The 19,130-nt window shown below is 41.1% G+C and overlaps 1 protein-coding gene across 5 annotated transcripts; it reads right to left on the bottom strand.

Moving 5' to 3' along the window:
* Window positions 1-606: 606 nt before the first annotated feature.
* On the bottom strand, window positions 607-17,694 carry nacc1a (nucleus accumbens associated 1, BEN and BTB (POZ) domain containing a). 5 transcript variants are annotated; one of them, XM_079642270.1, is made up of 9 exons: window positions 15,087-15,312; window positions 14,781-14,929; window positions 10,999-11,152; window positions 9,946-10,215; window positions 7,073-7,691; window positions 6,667-6,870; window positions 5,798-5,903; window positions 5,537-5,634; window positions 607-4,693 (listed from the first exon to the last, which is right to left on the bottom strand). In XM_079642270.1, exons 3-9 carry the CDS (start codon window positions 11,122-11,124, stop codon window positions 4,386-4,388), a joined length of 1,731 nt encoding a protein of 576 aa, XP_079498396.1. In that variant the 5' UTR covers window positions 11,125-11,152; window positions 14,781-14,929; window positions 15,087-15,312; the 3' UTR covers window positions 607-4,385. The 5 variants fall into 5 exon arrangements, with proteins under 5 accessions (XP_079498396.1, XP_079498397.1, XP_079498399.1 ...); XM_079642271.1 differs by lacking the exons at window positions 14,781-14,929; window positions 15,087-15,312 and adding an exon at window positions 15,394-17,694; XM_079642273.1 differs by having other exon boundaries at window positions 6,700-6,870; window positions 14,781-15,311.
* Window positions 17,695-19,130: the final 1,436 nt, after the last annotated feature.

Here is a 19,130-nt window from a genome sequence, read left to right as displayed (position 1 = left end):
TTTAAAGTTTATATTGGTAATTGGTGTATTTCTTATGTTCACTTTTAGGAACGGTAATATCACAGTTGAAAATGCATAACGTAAATGTGTATCTTTAATAATGTAATATAGCCCCATTTTACAGTGTTTATACAAAGTTGAGTTGTGTTTTGTTCACTTTATTGTAGTGAATGTCAGTACATTTGTTCTTATAAGCCAGCTGTCCTTTCAACTATGGAAAGTAGCTGTGTTTCACGATTGAAACTAAAGCCAAATAAAGGCAGAAATAACTGTGTGGGCTGATATGCTCATAAAGCATGAAACTGGTAGTACAAGGCAGCCAGGTGGGAGTACTGAAGTGTGCATGGGAACATTTAAAAATGAGCATGCATGTTTAACGTTTTTGTCTGTCGGTTTATAAAAATGTGCTTATTTACAGTACATAACATGAAATATTTAGTGTACATTTTAGGTGAAAAAAGGGAATGCTAGTGTTTTTTTTGTGGCAATAGTCAAAATCTTATACACTTTAACACTTTATTCTAGCGTCACATGAAATTCATAAGAAAACCAAAATAACCAACAGGCAGCTGAACAGTCACCTTCCAATGAAAAAGGAATCAAAGAGAAATTGTTACAAATCTTTTATTAAGATATTCATTATTTAATCAATTTTGACATTTTTCTCTATGATTTGTATTTATTTATTTTACAGTTGTTAATGTGCAATTACCTTTGATAATGTTGGGTCACAGTTACAGGGCTTTCACAAAGTTATTGGCACTTGGAACACAGAAAGAAATAGGATGAGAAGTACAGGATGTACACTGGCACTACAGGGTTACACAGGGAGAGGAGCAGGGGCAAAGACATGGACAGACCAATTACTGCACAGGTTGTGAAGAAGCGCCGTTTCTGGGTAAATATATACCTCATGCTGCGAGTGCACAACAAACAATCTGACCTCTATGTGTGCGTCTATATATAATATACAGTATTCATCTATACATGTGTATAATCATATTTATATATGTACTGTTTAGAGACAAAAGGTTCCCCGTGCCGTGCCACACCTTATCCATTCAAGTGTGTAGGTCTACATGTTTTGTGAAGTGTAAGCACATACTTTAAAATTACGATCTGCTTAGAACATACAGAAAAAAAGGAAGCATGAAATCTTTCAATTCTCTAATGCACAGAAAGTGAAACACAAGCACACCTCTTGCAGATGAAGCAAGTAGGTTGTGGGTGAGGGACTTTTTGGACATCAGAGAACGTTCACTATAGGTAAAAACCCCTGACAAGTCCCGTAACTAAAGTGAATTCTACTCTAGGCTCATGAGGCGCAATAGCAGGATAGTCTCAGTGGGTGTGGACATTTCTGCATGTGCACTGGGTTGCTATGCGTAAGCAAAGCTTCCTAAGAGTCAATACTGATTCACTTGTGATATTTTAACTGTAGTTAGTTACTCAAAATGGAGTACGAGTCATTCAGTAGGTCACCGTGTAAAAGGGTTATTGAAAGAAACTTATCCAAGTCGTCTGTCTTTGAAAGTTACTTTTATTTAGACATTTTCCTCATTAAGTCTTTGTTATCTCGGTTTAATATTTCAAAGAATGTCAATGGCAATCACCTTTTACCAATGCCTCTAATAATGGAACCAAATGTAGACATTTTAACAGTGCAAATTAATCGCCATACCTATATCTCTAGGCAGGAACATTGACAGATTTGGTACCAAAAAGCTATTATTTAACAACGTTTGTTGTTAAATAGGAAATTAACTTCAAAGGGTTAAATTCATGTCTTAGTGATTGGCATGTCTCTTGGTCCTTTTAACCTTTTACACCAAGCATGTATCCGGAAAGCTGGTACTTTAGTGAGTTTCTTTTGAAAAGTTTGATATTTTTATCAGATTATCAGTAACACATCATGTAATAGTCCATCAAACTATTGTTTGGTTATGGCGAGTTAATCACACTGATTTAGGTGGTGTCATAATATTTATAAAAAGAGGGAAAGACATCGAGATGTAATTTGAACTGTAAACGTTGCAGTTAAAAGCCACTAAGCAAATTAAACTAACATTTGAAAATGTGGATTTAACCACCTGAAACCACTGCTTTGCCTCTCTCTCCGAAACAGATGAATAAACTTGTGGAAGTGAAACTCGACACCAGCTACATGAAGGACAGGAAGCACGACAGTCTTTGAGTATACTGTAGAGGTACGTGGGGGAGGGGGGGGGCATCTACAGTCAGATGTAGAGCTTACTGAGGTTTTGTTGTCATTACCCTTAATTACAGAATACGAGGTACTGCATTTTTGTTCTTTCCATAAACCATCAGATCAAACTATTTCAGTAAACTCATCCTTATCATTTAATCAAAAATGAAAATACGCTAAGCTTGCTTCTTGTTCTTTTCCCCCCATAAGATTGCATCAACTGCTTTCATTAAAAATAATAAATTCCTTCCTGTTTTTTTTACCCTGTACCTGTCTTCAGAAAAATAAAAACCTTTTTAGAAATGCCCCTCCAGAAGGAGAAAGTAATCATCTGTAGGAGCATTTCAGGTTAACAACACATTCCCAAGTCATACCCATAACGTTTTCTCTTATAACCAACTGCAACAGGAATACTGAACCCCCTGTGTTGACCAACAGGCCATTCAAAAAAAGCAAATACAAACTTTCACGTACAAAAAAAGGTCAGTTTTGAACATTTCACAATCAGATGCATCCAGCAACAGAAAGGAAGAACACTTGGGGTTTAACTCAACAGTCGTTTTGATTATTTACAGTAGGAATTTGTGCCACTTTCTAAACAAGAAACGCAGGCAGACATGGAAAACAAAAAGACAAATTCCACCAAAAGGGGTTCAGTTGCTACACAACATTTCTCAAAAAGGTGCATGAACCGCTGGTTCTTCTTATTAAGGTGCAAAATCATTTCAAACTCTAAAACAAAACTGTCAGCCATTTTCGAATTTCCATCGTAAAGATTAGATACATGAATAAACGACATACTGAAAAGACACAGCCGTGCAATACAGGCTCTCCTTGTTACTCAAATAACTGTTTTGCACACGTGGATCGTACCAAACAACCATTTGCTTCAAGCATCATTGCCTCCTCATGACATCACTGTACCCACCAAGCTTCTGCTTACTGATTTAAATTAAAAAGGCACGTTCCTATTTTATGTAATTATTCCCTGTGACTTTTGCATTTGTCAGCAGTTCTTTTTTCTTTTTAAAAAACATGAATACTGCCCGAGCTGTCAGATCAATATAACCTTATATTACAAGTAATCTTCATAATTGTGGACTAAAGTTTTATCGAAAGGAGGCAAATTATTCAGGTTCACCACCTAACAAGAAATGGATCTCATAGACAACAGTCAAGCCAACTGTATCAGTCTTATTATTCCTTTAAGCTAGCGAAAAGAAGATGAAATGCTTCATATTTAGCAGTTCAACTGCTCATTCCATCTCTCTGCACTGTCAAATAAAGATACAAATAAATGACTGTCTTGTGATAAGACTCCTTTTTTATGCAAAAATAGCACTTTCCTTATTTGACAAGACCTCTTTCAATTAAACATGAAGATCGAGATTTTAAAACAATCCCTCTCACTCTCTTCGGCTCACGCCGTTCTAGGCATGAGCACTTGTATAAATATAGTTTGTCTTCTAAAAATATGACCATATTTTATAACCCGTTGCCCTTTAAATTCTCTTTACAATCATCTCAGTAAAAAGCGTTCCCCTTCTCTCTTTATCACGTATTCAGTTCATAGACAGAGAAACATGCTACAATTTGAGGAAACAGAAGAAGAGGAAGATGACAGTTCTATAAGACACTGCACAGTGAAACACTCAGGAGAGATTCTCTAGGTCTGGAGAAAAGGTGATGTGGCGAAGAACAGTTGCAGCGCGAGGATGGGAAGGTGCAGGGGAGGAAAAACAGGTAGTGTTAAATTATATTATTGGTTCTATTTTATTGTTTTAGTTCCTTCTCCTAGGCTGGAAGTGGTTTACTCCTAACCCTTTCCTTACAGCCATCCTTCCACTTCTGCAATGGTAACCCACCAATCACCTTCATATCAAGGAATGTATTTAATATTAAACAGTGGATGCATTTACACACCTTAAAAAGACAAGGGGACAGTTTGGAGAAAACCTTCTCACTCTCTCCCTTTCCTCAACTACCTTCATTGTACAGTCATAAAGCAAATAAGTGTTCATGTCCTGGTTACATCAGGGTAACAGCTGTCGACCCCAGCAGTGTAGTATAGACAGTCACATGTGAGAGATCAGCGTGGGCCAAAGAGTGAGGAGGCAAGCAAAACTGGGGAATACTGGTACGTGTGTCACCAAATCTCAACCTTCCCCGGACACAAAGTTCAAAATAAGGCTCCTCCTTCCCCGCCTACACCTGGTAGCGATTCACCTGAAGAGCCACCTGACTCCATGCCGGCTCCGCCGGCAGCCTCCAGGGAGGTTGGGTCGAAGGCTGGGTCCGCCCCCAAGGTGTCCTCCATCTTGACTCCGTCGGGAAGGAAGGCGGTGTAGGCGTCGCTCTCGGCCATCAGTAGTTTCAGCTTGGGGATCCAGCTCTTACGGACCACGCGGCGGGCGTTGGTGCACATGTCCGCTGCGATGGCATTCATCTCGCTCTCTTTGAAGCTCGTGGCAAAGTTCTGGCAATAAACTGACATGGAAAAAGTAAAAAAAAAAAAACACAGTTAGGCTGATTGCACATTATGCTGTTAGCTAACCGAAGTGGTGTCGTGAAGCAGACGGAAATTAACAGCGGAAGTCAAGGGAAATGTTGAGTAAGTGAAAAACACTTCACTAAATGAGTAATGTGTGCTATCGTGCCTTTGCCACGGGGCTTCTGGCACAACTCGCAATGTGCAAGGAGCATTGAAGCAGCCTGAAGTATCAGAGATCCTCCGCCTCACACTGCAACACTTGCAGTATTGAAGCAACATCTGGTACATTTTGGATTACATCCCAACATTTTACTGCATATGTAAAAACTTAAAAAAATATCCTACATTCAGACACATTTTAGTTGATGTTGGCTTTTACTGTAAACAGTGTCCCAGAGTTAGGACATTTAAAGAGAGGTAATAACTCCAGGTATGTTGCTGATCACACAGGCTTTGATTTGTAATTTAAGTTGTAAATGAAGTCACATTTGACTGACGAGAAACAAATCCAACTCAAACATATAAGGAGCTACACAAGTGAGCCTTTTTCATTTACGTAACATCATATTCAGTATGTAAACATAGGTGATGTTGCCATCTAGTGGTCAAAGTGGGTTATTACCTAATGCTGATCATATGGGTGCAGCAAGATTCAGAAATCTCCCCTTTGCACTTTCAACCAAAAGTCACTTAAAGTAGGCCATAAATCTAATTCTGCACCAGCTTTAAGATATGCAAATATATGGTACATTCCCCTCTGTCTGTATCCAACATCACACACAAAAGTGCAAATAGTTTCAATGCTTTAAAGGCAATCACCCTCGGACAGAAACACTCACATTTGACCGCGTGCAGAACTCTGTTGTCCAGCGGCTTGCGGCTCGGGTCGTTGGTGGACGAGCGGATGCCTGTTCCACAGCTGTTAGCCAGAGTGTTCCTGATACATCAAAGATAAGAACACACAACAGAGAAAAATAGTTGTTACATCCCTCTTATGCCTGCAGATAAAGAAATCCAATAATCTCTCTATACGGAAATGTAGCTTTTGCTAACTTTACATGAAGCACTGGCAGAAATAGACCCAGACAGATGAAACAAACCTGTCAAAGAAGGCGGCCAGCAGCCTCCTCAGCAGCACCTTGTGTCTGGTCCCTGCGCTCACGTGACAGTTCATTAGCTGGGCTCGCGATATATACACAGAAGTACCTGCAAAGAATGCACAAGCAATGATTACCAAGAATCAAATAAACCACCAGCACTTATCCCCGTTTACGAACCACTTATTGTCTCCCATCAGGCCACGGTTGATCTCTTTGAGTTTAGATGTTGTGGTTCATACACAGCAATATGATAAAGATCTTCGCTTTGATTTACTGGAATGGAGTATTTGTTTGTCTGGTCTGATTCATATCAAACATTGCAGCTGTAGGCGGAGAGTGAGGAGGATGTGCTTCGGTTACATATCATAGTTTAGAGTTTTGCTTTTTTACCATTTTAACCAAACTAAAGTGTATTCCTTTTAATAGTGTAATGGTGTGCTACATTCGTGCATTTCACTTTATTACACAACCTTTGTAACCTGGCGTATGTTAACACCTCCTTTCTTTATCTTTGTATGTTGCACTCAGTCTCTCAATCAAACGTACAGTATGTAACACACACATTGCCACAGGATGTCCTTGACATAAACACACAGAATCAAATGTTCAGTACTGGCACATAACCTGCATGTCAATGTCAAGCCGAGTCATCTGAGGACAGCCTTCTCTCAATATGTGTATACATATCATTGCCAGTGGCCTGTTTAAAGTGTCCTTGGAATGATCTAACATAAGTATATTCATTCTAGGTATATTATAGCATTTGTGTTTCTTTAATATACCTTTCAAATGTTTAAAAGCCTTAGACAAACACATAGAAAAAGACATTTACCAGCTGCTCTAAACCCCTATTCTCTAAAAGCATTTACCTTTGGTTTTCTTTGAGAACACCCAATCCATACCTGAGACTAACTCCAGTTTCTCAGCGGGGTCTCCTTCCTCGTACAGTTTGGGATGACAGCGGTTGCCTATCTGAGCGACGAGTTCTGCAGGCAGACATGTGAGGTCTCTGCCTCGCATTCGACCCCGAGTCTCTGTGTGGTCTGGTAGAGCCTCAACACGCTCGCCAGCTGCTGGAGAGAAACAGGTTTGCAGAATTACAATAAAACCATATCATTTGAACACACGGGAAAAGAAAATACGGTGCACAGTTCAGCGTCTGAACACCAGATATTGATTCATTCAATTTCACTGACATTAGTTATGTGATATTAGAGCTTTATACAACACATTTAAGTCACATTCACACATGCTGGTCTGACTCGTGTCCTTTACCTGCGGCGCCCATGTTGAGCATGCTGTACATGGTATACATGTTGCAGATTTGCCTATACTGCTCTTCAGCACATTCGTCTGTCGCCTCTTCCTCTTCTTCATCATCGTGATAGCTGATGGGTGAGTCGCTGGCGTAGGTGCTGAGGGTGCCGGGACTGGCCCCCTCTGACACGCCGAGGCCCGCTGCGTAGCTCCCATTGGTCCCAGTGTTGCCACTGAGCCCGCCCCCGGCAACCATGCCGGCCAGGCTGGTTACGTTGGCCCCCATACCCATGGCCAGTCCCAGGGCTCCGGGGCTCTGAATGGCACTACCCCGCACTGCCTCCTGGGAATAACGGGCTGCTTTCCTAGCCCCGCCTCCTCCCCCTGAGCCGACCCCGCTGCTGCCCCCCTCCCACAGCCGCTTGGCCACAGGGGTGCAGACAACAGAGTAGGGGGCGGCTGCTTCCGGCTGGCTCGCTGGCTGCTCCGTCTTCACCCGGGACACCAGAGGCAGCGGCGTCAGGCAGGAGGCAGGCCGGCCTGCACTGTTACTGGTCTGAGTCACAGGGCTCTGGGGCTCAGAGGGGGGGGCCTCCTCAGCGTGAAGGCCCTGGGAGTCGCAGCTTGGAGAGGAGACCTAGAATGAAGACATACATCAAGGGTCAGCGTAACTCATTGATTTCAAGCATATATATGTGCTTGTGTTGGGAAGATACTGAATGTACTCGTCCAATATCAGAGTAGCACATGATAACTACGTAGCTGTGTACGTAACAGGATGTATGATTACATAGAAGAAGCTCATGAGACACTGTGTTGAACATACGATAGCTATGTTCAATGATTAACATGATGATTCAGCCTCTATGGAGATAGGCATATGACTGTCATGTTTATTGCTTACGTGGGCCTTAGCTAATCTGCACTAAGCATAGTATATGGCTTTGAACCGGTATACATGTATCTTGTGACTGAATAACACCCTCTCTTGTATTTAAGCATCTGAAGGACACTGTTTGGGGAACTATTTGTCCCATGTGCTCAGTATGTGATGACTACTTCCATTCTTGCAAAGATAATAAATACATGTATCCTGATTATTGAAGCAAAGCAAAGTAATCAGTAAAGTAACTGAGTTACTTTTGAAATGAAGTAACTAGTAATGTAACTAGTTACTGGTTTTCAATAACTAGCACAACACTGGTGACGAGTAGGGTTGGGAACCGAAACTCGTTTCCAGATGAGAACCGGTAAGAAAATGCCGGGTACCCATACAAAATACACAATTTCTGTTCTGCTTAACGGTTCCTAAACGCGGTAGACCCTGTATTCCACTGGGTCCGTCTGCGCCGCAGCGACCCGGTGGAATTCAGCGGCGGACTGGCCATCTGTGTGTTCTGGAGAATCACACTTCATTTTTTTAAACGGCATCATGTATGTTGCGCTGACAGGCGACAGAGGTCCACAGTTGCCCCGCCCTCCCGTAGACAGTTCACGAGCTTAGTCACTTCATAACACCAAAGATGAATCGCGGTAAACGCTCTAAAGTGAGGCTCCACTACACAAAAAAAGAAAAAGACAAGGCACAGTGTAATGCCTGTTAATAGCTTGCCACAGGCATAGCTCAGTTCAAATAAAGCACAGCTATTGTCTATGTACTGTATATTTTTTATTTGTAAAAATGTCGGTTAAAGCTTAAAAGAATAAAGATATTTTTCTTATCTAAACGTTTGACCTCTTTCTTTTACAATTTTGGAATGGAAACGGGGAATCGATAAGCAGAACCGGAATCGATACATTTCAAACGATACCCATCCCTAGTGACGAGTGATATTTTTCTAACAGCTTGTATATTTTTTAACAAGAAAAACCAGTCTGTCTTTGTGTTATGGGTTATCAGTGAATTATTCCAAATCATCTGTGACTCCCTTCCTTATTTTTGAACCATTGTCACTTTATAATTTTACTTCCAAAAGCCCTTTTCACTGATGACAAAGTATTTCAGCCTTTATCTGTTCATAGTGCATACAGTATATGTTGCAGGCAATATCCGTGTTGTTCCTTTCCAAACTCTGAGCACAGTATATATTTCAAACTGTTGCAACTTGATTAAACACTTCATTTTAAACAGTCACTTCATCCGGATCGCTAATCTCAATGAACCCTTAGGATTATTTTGGTTATATAGTTTCTTTTAGATCTCTGCCACCTTAACAAGGAAAGTGAATGACATTTTGATGTGTGTATTTACTGTGCTCAAAGCTTTGACAACTTAAAGGTCACCTATTATGCAAAATCCACTTGTTCTCTTCTTCTCTACATCAACATGTGTCCCCTCTGTGTAAAGAGACTCTGAAAGTCTCAGGAAAAAATACCCCCTCTCTTTGTGTCCTGATCCATTTCTATAAAAACCTGTCTGAAAATGAGCGGACCCGATTTTGGCCACTTTATGATGTCATAACGATTTCTTTGGCTTGTGTAACCATTAGCCAATCACCAACCAAGGTAACCCCCCCCCCCCACCCCCACCTTATCACCTGAATCTCCGCCTAGAGCACCTTTGTGTTCTTTCTAACCAAATATCTCTCAGAGGGGCGTGGGGAGGGGCTCCTTATTTTCATCTAAAGTAACAGACAGAGAATCAGCACTTTGGAAACAGGGCTGAAACAGAGGGGATTATGGGTAATGCTACAATGATCTGTTTGGTGTTTGCAGCCAAACACTTCTCAGACATGTTTGTATATATCTGAGACCAATAATATATTGATGAAAAACAGTATAATAGGGGACCTTTAAGGTGAAAAACTCAAAACCTCTTGTTTTTCAGATATGTCCACGCTACACTATGTTACTTTCTTTGACGACTTCCTTCTGAAAGCAATCTGCCTCACCTTGAGAAAGAACTCTGTGCCTTTTTCCATGATCTGTTGGATCTGCAGGAAGCCGGCCGTGTACATGAGCAGGAACTGGTCCCCCACCGTCATGCTGAGACGGCCTGTGTAGCAGAAAGACAAGATCTGCTGGAAGCTCTGGGGCTGCACGGCCGACGGGAGCTCCACCACGGTGGGGCTTGTATCATTGCTGATCCCACCTCCGTTATTGCTGCTGCTGAAAAGGTCACGGAAATAAGAACTGCTAGCAGCCAGCACAGCTCGATGGGCCTGAGACAAAAGCAGATAAGTAAGGCAACCCATTAGAACTTTTGAAAGACGTGTTCTATAAATATTATGTACAAGTTATGGACAAGAACTTTACCAAAATAACAAAGACTTGAGAAAAGTTTGAAATAAAAGTAATTAATATATTCAAAGAAAAGACAGCATTTGTTGCCAACTATTTGGGACCTGAATTCAGTCAGTATTGAAGTATTGAAGTCTTAAAACACGAGTTCTCCCTCTGTTATAAGAAAGAAAGCCGTACTCAGATTTTGGGGAGATACAAGATTGCAGGGCAGACAAAGTTAAGAGTATCCTCCAAGATTAAAGTGAGAAAAGACATCCAATCAAACCTTACGGCACTCCAATTGGGGGCAATCTAACCCATTAAGTTTACAAGCAAAGTGGGAAATGACATGCCATTAAAGACTACAAAGGGGTGATTTCACTTATCTCCAAACCTTTCTCTAAAGAGGAGGAATTTAGCAGAAGCTCTCTAAAATTATTCTGATGTGAAAAAAACGCTCTCTGTAAATAAGTACAGCAGCACTAAAGGTTGGTCTCTCCAACACAGTAACACGAAAAAGGAACAATTTAGAAATATGACAACGATTGCTTGAGACTGTCCAAACAGCAATTACTTTGAAGTATATTGACGTTCCATTATCCAAGCAACATGGCTGCCATCTGGTATGATTGTTTACACTGAAGCCTAAACTTCTGTTAATTGAGCCCCGACTTTTGATGCACAAGAGAGGAAAAGAATAATAACTTTAGTGTGATCAGTACCTTGAAGGCATGGCCCTTGACCACCACGGAGACATCGCAGTAAAGGCCCTGCAGTCGCTGTTCATTCAGACACTCTAAAACATTGTTGCCAAAGTTTGGAATCGCCATCTGGAGGGTCTGGGCCATGGTGCGCCTAGGCACACCACCAAAAGGTCTTGTCGGGAAAGAAAGAGAGACAGAAAAAAAAGAAAAAGAGAGGAATAAATAGGGTTGCAAATTCAAAAAATATTCAGGCTGTATTTACCAGGTCATATGCATATAGAAACTAACCTTTAACCTAAAAGACATAATCCATTAATGTATCAAACACAATGTGCCATGATCTGTATGTGTGCTGGATAACAAGTTAACAATTTGGAAGATACTTTAAAATAAGACCCAATAATGTGCACTAGGGTTTAAGATTAGGTGACAAAATAAATGTGTTACTTAAAAAAAACAATGAATGTAGATAGATGTATTGACAGACTTTGGTTAGCATGCTCAATCGAGCAACATCCCACATGGTATAGGTGTTTAGCACGACTTGCTACCAAGTTATAAAGGGTTTACTTAGCTTTGGGTTACTATCTGCCTTACTGAAACATCATCAACCTTTCCAAAGAAATATTCACTCGAGCTATATGATCAAAATCTACTGTCAGCAGTATTGTGGGTTGCACACGTGATGGGAGAATGCACTGTGTATGCAGAGGGTTGTAAATATACTGAATTCTTATTTACATGGGATGCTTGCAAATAATCTGTATTATTTGATGTAGGAGTTTTCTGCTGAGTGCGGTGCAAGACTAGAAACGAACTAAATGTATACTTTTGAAATAGAAATTGTGAAATAATGTTTAAAATCTGATTTTTATATTTCAGTCAAAAACACTTGCATATTTAAAGTTAACTTTACCTTGACATTTTTCAAAAAAATGTACAGATTGTTTGCAACCCTTGGAATGACAGAATTGCAATAAGTGACAGTTAATCATCCACACACAACTTGTATAACACCGACAATTAAACAAAAGTTCAGCATGTCTTGAAAGGATGTTGCCGAGTCACCATGTAGTGTTATAAACATTACTGCTCAACAGGGATTTCATTGCAGTGATTTCAGTGGGATAAAGTTGGGCAGGCCCATTTACAACAATGACAAAAAAACTATTTTACCCTGTGCTGTGTGCTTGGTGTGAGGAGGGATTCAGCAGGCAATGTGAGGAGGAGGTGTAATGTAACATGAAGGTGTTAAAAGACAGAAAGCTCAGGGAAAACCGGCCTAAAACAAAAACAGGTGAGGAATGTCACACACAGTACAGCCGACAATCTTTTACTTGGATAAACTCAAACCTAACGTACACTAAATGTAATCTAATCCAATCATGTATTACTTCAGGACTCTTTATGAAACACCTCGATTCTAGAGGAAAGAAGTCCTGAATAAGCCTTGGCATATTGACCACAAATAATTCTTCACACAGTGATACTGAAGGCTTTTGGCAGGCTCACGGGACGTTGATATTTCAAACAAAGTTGTGTTGAAGCTTTTATGGGTAATCTACATAGCATTAATCTTACACGTCACTTCAACCTTGCAGTGGTTGTTTTTGCCAGGAGTGGGCTCAGTGAAAGCCTTTTTATTGTCTGTCTTATATGAGCTATAAAACTGTCCTTAGATAACTGGGTCATGTCCTGTTATTCTATGTGAACAAAGTGTGTGGCTTAAACAAACACCACATAGCATGTTTCCGTTCACTTCTCTAAACATTCAAAGACAAACATACCTCCTTGCCCTGCATCCGCTCGAAAGATTCCTATATCATGCATATCAATATTAAATTAAAGTGGAGCAAAGTTCTCTCTGCTGTAGGAAAGCTATATTATTTTTGCGTGAATCTGTGAGATAGCTTTGAATTCACTATCAGTTATATCAACACAACAGAAAACGTATTTCTGAAATTGTACACATGATCTGATTGTACAGAATGTGAGTAATCTACTTTTTAGCACAGAGATTCACATAAGCATGATATGCCCTCTGTACTGATGACCTAACTTCCACAGTCACAGCTAAGGGAACAACAGATCCATTGATAAGTCTACGTGGCATTCCATTGGCTATAAACCTTTACAGCAGAATAGAAGCCATAAGTGGATTCCACAGATTTACATAAATGTGTATCCGGGCTAAGATAAAAGCTGTTTTTACACGGATGCTTGACTACTATAGTGTTGCATGCGTGCAAGTTGCACACACACGTGAAGATACAAACCAAAAGACAATATCTGAAACTGAGAGAACACACTCTGATTGAAGCCCACCCTGTGTGAGGCACACTACCACTTTGGTGTGAGTGACTGACGAGGGCTGGAGAGAGCCGCCCCATCATATCCAAAGCCTTTCATTTGGGACCTATCCAAGCTCCAGGGTAAAGAGAAATGCTCTCTTTGTCTCTGTCTCACTCAAGCTCCCTCTCCCTCATACTAAAACACAGATGCGCACACACAAACTCAAACAAACCCACAAAAGGCACACTGAGTCACACACAGACATGAGACAATACAGCTTGTTTACAGTTTGGCGAGCCGCAGTAAGCACACATGCGTGCACATAAAGACACACAAACACAGGGCTGAGAGCAGTGTGTGTTTGCACAGTTCGCCCTAACAGTGAGAGAGAATGTGACTGTGTGTGTGTGTGTGTGTGTATGTGTCTTTATGCACCAAGGAGGGTCAGTGAAGCTTGCATAGATGAAAGGGATCATCTCAGGTCCTTATTCCATAAAATATATAGAGCGCAGCAATGGGAAAGAATTACATTCACCCGAACTCACCCTGTGGCTTATACCAACTAGCCTGGTGGGGAAAGTAGGTCAAACATACAAACAGCATGCTTAAGAACTTAGACTTCTCATAGTGACCCTTGAGAATGTTTTACCCACATCCAACACGGCTTATGTAAGATGGGAACGTCTGTCAACATATTTCAGAACTTATCCAGAATAAGTCCTTTAATAGTAAGGTATACATTCTGACTACTTCAGTGTATCCAGTTATACCATTGTAAACATCATCATGGGCTCATACACAGCTATGTGGATGATTAGTGTGGAGTCATTGGGTAGCTGGCACACAATGCATTCCCTCTATAGGCATTTCCTGGTTCTCATGTGCCCATGCCTGCATGGCTGTGCTACTCCTATCAAGTCCAGACATATGAGCAGGCCTGATTCGTGATTATTCTTATATAACAGGGAGATCCTGAATATAAAGCAGCACCGGCGTGACAAGCTTCTAAACTTCTTAATGTTGCTGATGTTGTAGCTGACAGTAGTCTGCCTCCGTTCAGAAAGGTTTAAACGGGAAAGGATTCCGGGTAATGGGGAACAGCTCTTTAACACACCGACCCGTGTGCCAGTCCACCCGCCGGGAGGCTCCACTGTCTGCTGGCACCGGAGGCGACGGGAGGGGGGTGACAGGATGGCAGCAAGCCCCGGTGTTGAGGAGACGCCGTGCTCCTGTTTACGTGCCCTCAAATGACATTTAAGTGTATTAATATTAATTATATTCGCTTTATGTAAGTGTCCCCCGCTCCCCTGTGGCTGACAACGCTGAATTGTTGTATGCCCTCTTCCCATCCGCAGTGGGCCTGTAGAGGTGGCTAACAGCTAAGCTAACACTACTGTTAAATATTTTGGGTTCGCCCCATCCACCTCATGCACACTCAGCCCCCAGCTGCACAATGACAAGCATTTCCGCGATAGTCCACACACTCAAAATATGAACAATACACTTACTGCCTGTGCGGACGAGGTAGCTGTGCTGCGACGCCGGTTGTCAAGCCCAAAATGTTGCTTATTTAAATATTTTGGTGATGGGGGAAATCGCTCCCCCTGCCATTCTCCATTCTACCGACATCAACAGGTCATCCCAGGACACGCAGCAGCTGAGGGCGAGCCAGACGGAACCAGTGCGGCACGGAGCGGGGGGGGGGGGGTGGGAGCACAACAAGGCACAATTCTTTACGAACGAGTTACCGTGCCAAGAAAACCTGATTGCCATTGCATTTTCGCATATTTGAGAGAGGAAATTAAACTACAAACCTTATACTCCACGATGGTTATGTGCAATACTTTAGTGTGTTTTCTAAAGGTTGTTTTTAGATAAAGAACTTGGACCCGTCTCCTAAGTGCACAGCCTACTTCCCAAACTTTTTATTGTCCCGTACCTATTGGACCGTTCATCCTCAACCTTACTCCACGGTGTTAAATAAGGACACCGGCACAGACCCCTCACTCCTCTACACCCTCCCCCTCCTGCTGCTCCGCCACCGCAGCAGCAGCAGCAGCCGGTGAATCCTCAGACGACCCCGGCAGGACGTCTCACACACAGCGGTAGACAGACACTCACCCCCTCGCTGGGAAGTTGATGCTGGTTCAAAGGAAGAGACGCAGATCTCTCTCTCCCGGTTTTTCCTTGCTCTGGGAAGCCATTCAGTTTGAGCTAAACGCCGATAGCAGGCTCCTCGAGGGCGGTACAGTATCCCAGGGGATTGCGGAACACAGAGCCACTGATCGCACGGAGCAGGCAGGAGAGGAGGAAGACGAGCATGACGCGCTCGTCATTCAATCGCATGATCGTGTCGAGCGCAGCCTCAATTTGGGGAGACCTATCCCACGGCGGGGACTGTTTGCGCATTGGCACAGCAAGCAGCAGCAGCATAAGAGGGAAAAATGTCTCCCACTGGCTCCCCCCTCTCTCTATCTCCGCACATGAGCCATAGCATTTGGAAAAGTAGGCCGTGCCGTGCACTTTCTAAACTGGGGTGAACTTCCGCATATAAAGTAGGGATAAAGCCGCTCCCTTGTTGGCTGTTAACAAGTGAAAGCTTATAAGCAAAATACAGGGTGCAGTAGTGACACCTATCATACCTGCACGCACCTTTGTTCAACTGAACATATACCTTAATAACCATTAGGTTGCAGGTATCCATGTGTTTGCTGACCTCTGGCCCACAACGCTATATTCAACTTAATGTGCATTTAATATGGTCTGTAACTGAGTACATTTACTCAAGTACGGTAGGCTACCACACGTTTTTCATAACGAGTACTTGGAGCAAGCTACTTTTTACTTTTTCATTGCAGGACTTTTACATTGTGTTGGGAAAATACTGAATGTATGTAGGCCTACTCTTTCAATATCAGAGTAGCACATGATAACAGAGGCCTAACTGTAACTGTGTAGCCTACTTAACCGGATGTATGATGGATGATGCTCATGAGACACTGTTGAACATCTAGCTATGTTCCTATGATTACCTTGATGGTTCAGCCCCTAGGGAGATAGGCATATGACTGTCATGTTTATTGCTTATACAGGCCTTAGCTAAACATTGTATACTGCTTTGAACCAGTATTCCTCCATCTTGTGACAGTGTAACCCCCTCTCTTGTGTATAGGCATGTGAAGGACACTGTTCGGGGAACTTTGTCCCATAGCTCTGTATGTGATAGGCATCATAGGCTACTTCCATTCTTGAAAGGATAATAAATACAGTAGGCCTACATGTATCCTGATATTGAAACTCAAGCCGGTGACAAGTGATATGTTTCACAACACACTGTATTGTAACTTTTACTTATTGCTACTTTTAATAGCCATTACAAAGAAAATTCCCTTGTCTAGCTTTAATATTAACCACACTTTCGACACAGAGTTCCAGCCTCAGAATGCTATGTATCATATCAAAACTGCAAATAAATTGTCACATAAAATAAATCAAGCTCTTGCTTGAAGGACCGCTTTTCTGGCTGTCATTCGTAAGGACCAACTAGAATTCCCCACATAACCATCTGCTTTAGACAATAAACATTCTCTCAGTTATGGAATGATACAGATGTGGCTGCATTACATTTTGAGGTCTATCAAAGTTATTTTGACATAGGTCATCAAATAAATCCATGAAAATAGGCAGTTTTGGTCATTCAGAATTTGAACAAAGAATTCACACAGAATGTGAAAATAATGAAAGCAGTGCCATCTCCTGGGCCCTGGGCCCAGGAGTTCAAAACTTTTAATCTCAATCAGATCCGATCCGATTTTGAAATCCCATTTTTTGTGATCCAGGATCAGACAAATCGGCCAGATTTTGTCCCTGGAGTTCAAAGCAATTCAGGATAGGATCAGCCTGATCGAGATTACGATTTTTCAAGATGACTAGATCCTGAATATCAGTGTTTTAATCCTACCGATCGCCATCTAGTGGACATGAAAAATAATACAAGGAAGACAAGAGACCACATTGCAGAGACATCTATAATGTTTAATTATATTTTTTTATTTGAAAGGTGATGACAGATGATGGACTTTTTTTTTGTTGAAGATATTTTTACTTTAATCTAAATGACGTTTTGTGATTGACAATCTTTGCTGTGATACTTTTATGAGCATAAACATTTATGTCATCAACATTTGGTTGAAAACAAAATAGGCCACCACAAACATGAGCAAAAATGGAAAAAATAAAATGTATTTCCCATGAAGGCTAAAAATGGTGTATTATTTCAGTTAACAAACTTTGCCATCTTATTTAAATTGAAACATATTTTAAAATAAATTGTACAGTACATTTTGCTCTGGTAATCCACTGGAAATCCACCCCTTTGGTGGGATCAGGATAATCCAGTTTTTTGGGATCAAACTGATCCCAATCCTGTGCTGTCGGTTTGAACTACCCATTTTGAAGATTTGATCCAGATTAAAGCTTGGATTGGATTTCCTGATCTGATCGGATAAGAAAGTGATCCTAATCCTGTTTTTTGGTTTAGAACTCCCCAAAATCCAAATCTGATTTGATCAGATAGGGATTAAAAGTTTTGAACTCCTGGGCCCTGGTTATGATGTTCTGCTTCCAGGATAATCGAATTCATAGCAAAATTATATCACACCTTTTTTTGTTTTGTTTGTTCAGTAGATGTGCCTGATAAACTCATCCACAAATGACAGTGGCTATTTTAGAAACATTCTTACACGAACATTTAAAAACGTTGCAGTATATTCATGTCTCAATAAATGTGTATGATCCTTTAGCTGAATTTTGAGGGTAAGCCACTGTGAGGTCAAAACATGATTTACTGCTTTACCAAAGCTTGAACCAGTATTGCCTACAATAGACTACATTTTACATTACAATTAAGATATACTCAATACTAAAAATGTGTTTGCACAGAACTAAGAATAAGTTTAAGTTCACGATTTGCGATGTAGCACGAAGGGGATCACGGGCCATAATACCGCAACATGAAGAAGTGTCAGTTTAACTGGTAAACATAGAATAGGGTTTACGAAGGCAATAGTCTATATCACACATGTCAAACTCAAGGCCCGGGGGCCAAATCAGGCCCGTGATAGATTTAATTTTGGCCCGCAGGATCATTTCTAATTACTACTAGATCTGGCCCGCCGTTATATTGCACGCACACCTTCGCTCAATCCTGAGGATTTCCTCAGCTCAGAGCCTGACCCCAAACATTGATGAACTTGCACCCAAGATGAGATGCCAAGTATCTGGCTTGAACTAGCATCACAGAGCAGCAAACTGAGTTTAAATAAATGTTTCCTTTTGCACTTTTTTTCTTGCGACAACAGGGCATGTTTGTTTTTTTCTTTGGGGGAAATTGTTTTTTTGTAGCTGTGGGAAAATGTAATCATAAAAAATGACTCCGGAAAAGCTGCAGAGCCATAAGAAATGAATGCAACTGATTATTTAATGTTTGATGTTGTTTTTATAGGCAATAATTTCATCTTTGTTAGTTCCAGGTTTAAGATGTGCAATAACTTCATTTCAATACGTTTTGCAATAAAGATTGAACCAGTCCGGCCCTCGACTAGTACCGATTTTGAAATGTTGGCCCATGTGTATTTGAGTTTGATACCCCTGGTCTATTTGTTGTATAGTACAAATAGTAAAGTTACTTTCATTATGAATCTTATACTTTCTATATATTATTCCATTGTTTCAATTGTTTTGATTATTTTAGCAGAAATATTTCTTACACAAATGTCGCTTTACACATTTCTAAACACTTTAATTCCTGAATGACCACCTTTCTTCTCTTCCTATTTTCTTATTTCTGTTTCATAACA

The sequence above is a fragment of the Notothenia rossii genome (assembly GCF_949606895.1).
Source record: "Notothenia rossii genome assembly, chromosome: 8".
Taxonomy (NCBI): Eukaryota; Metazoa; Chordata; class Actinopteri; order Perciformes; family Nototheniidae; genus Notothenia; species Notothenia rossii.
Note: the sequence above shows the minus strand (reverse complement) of the source record. Positions and strands in the feature narration are given on the sequence as shown.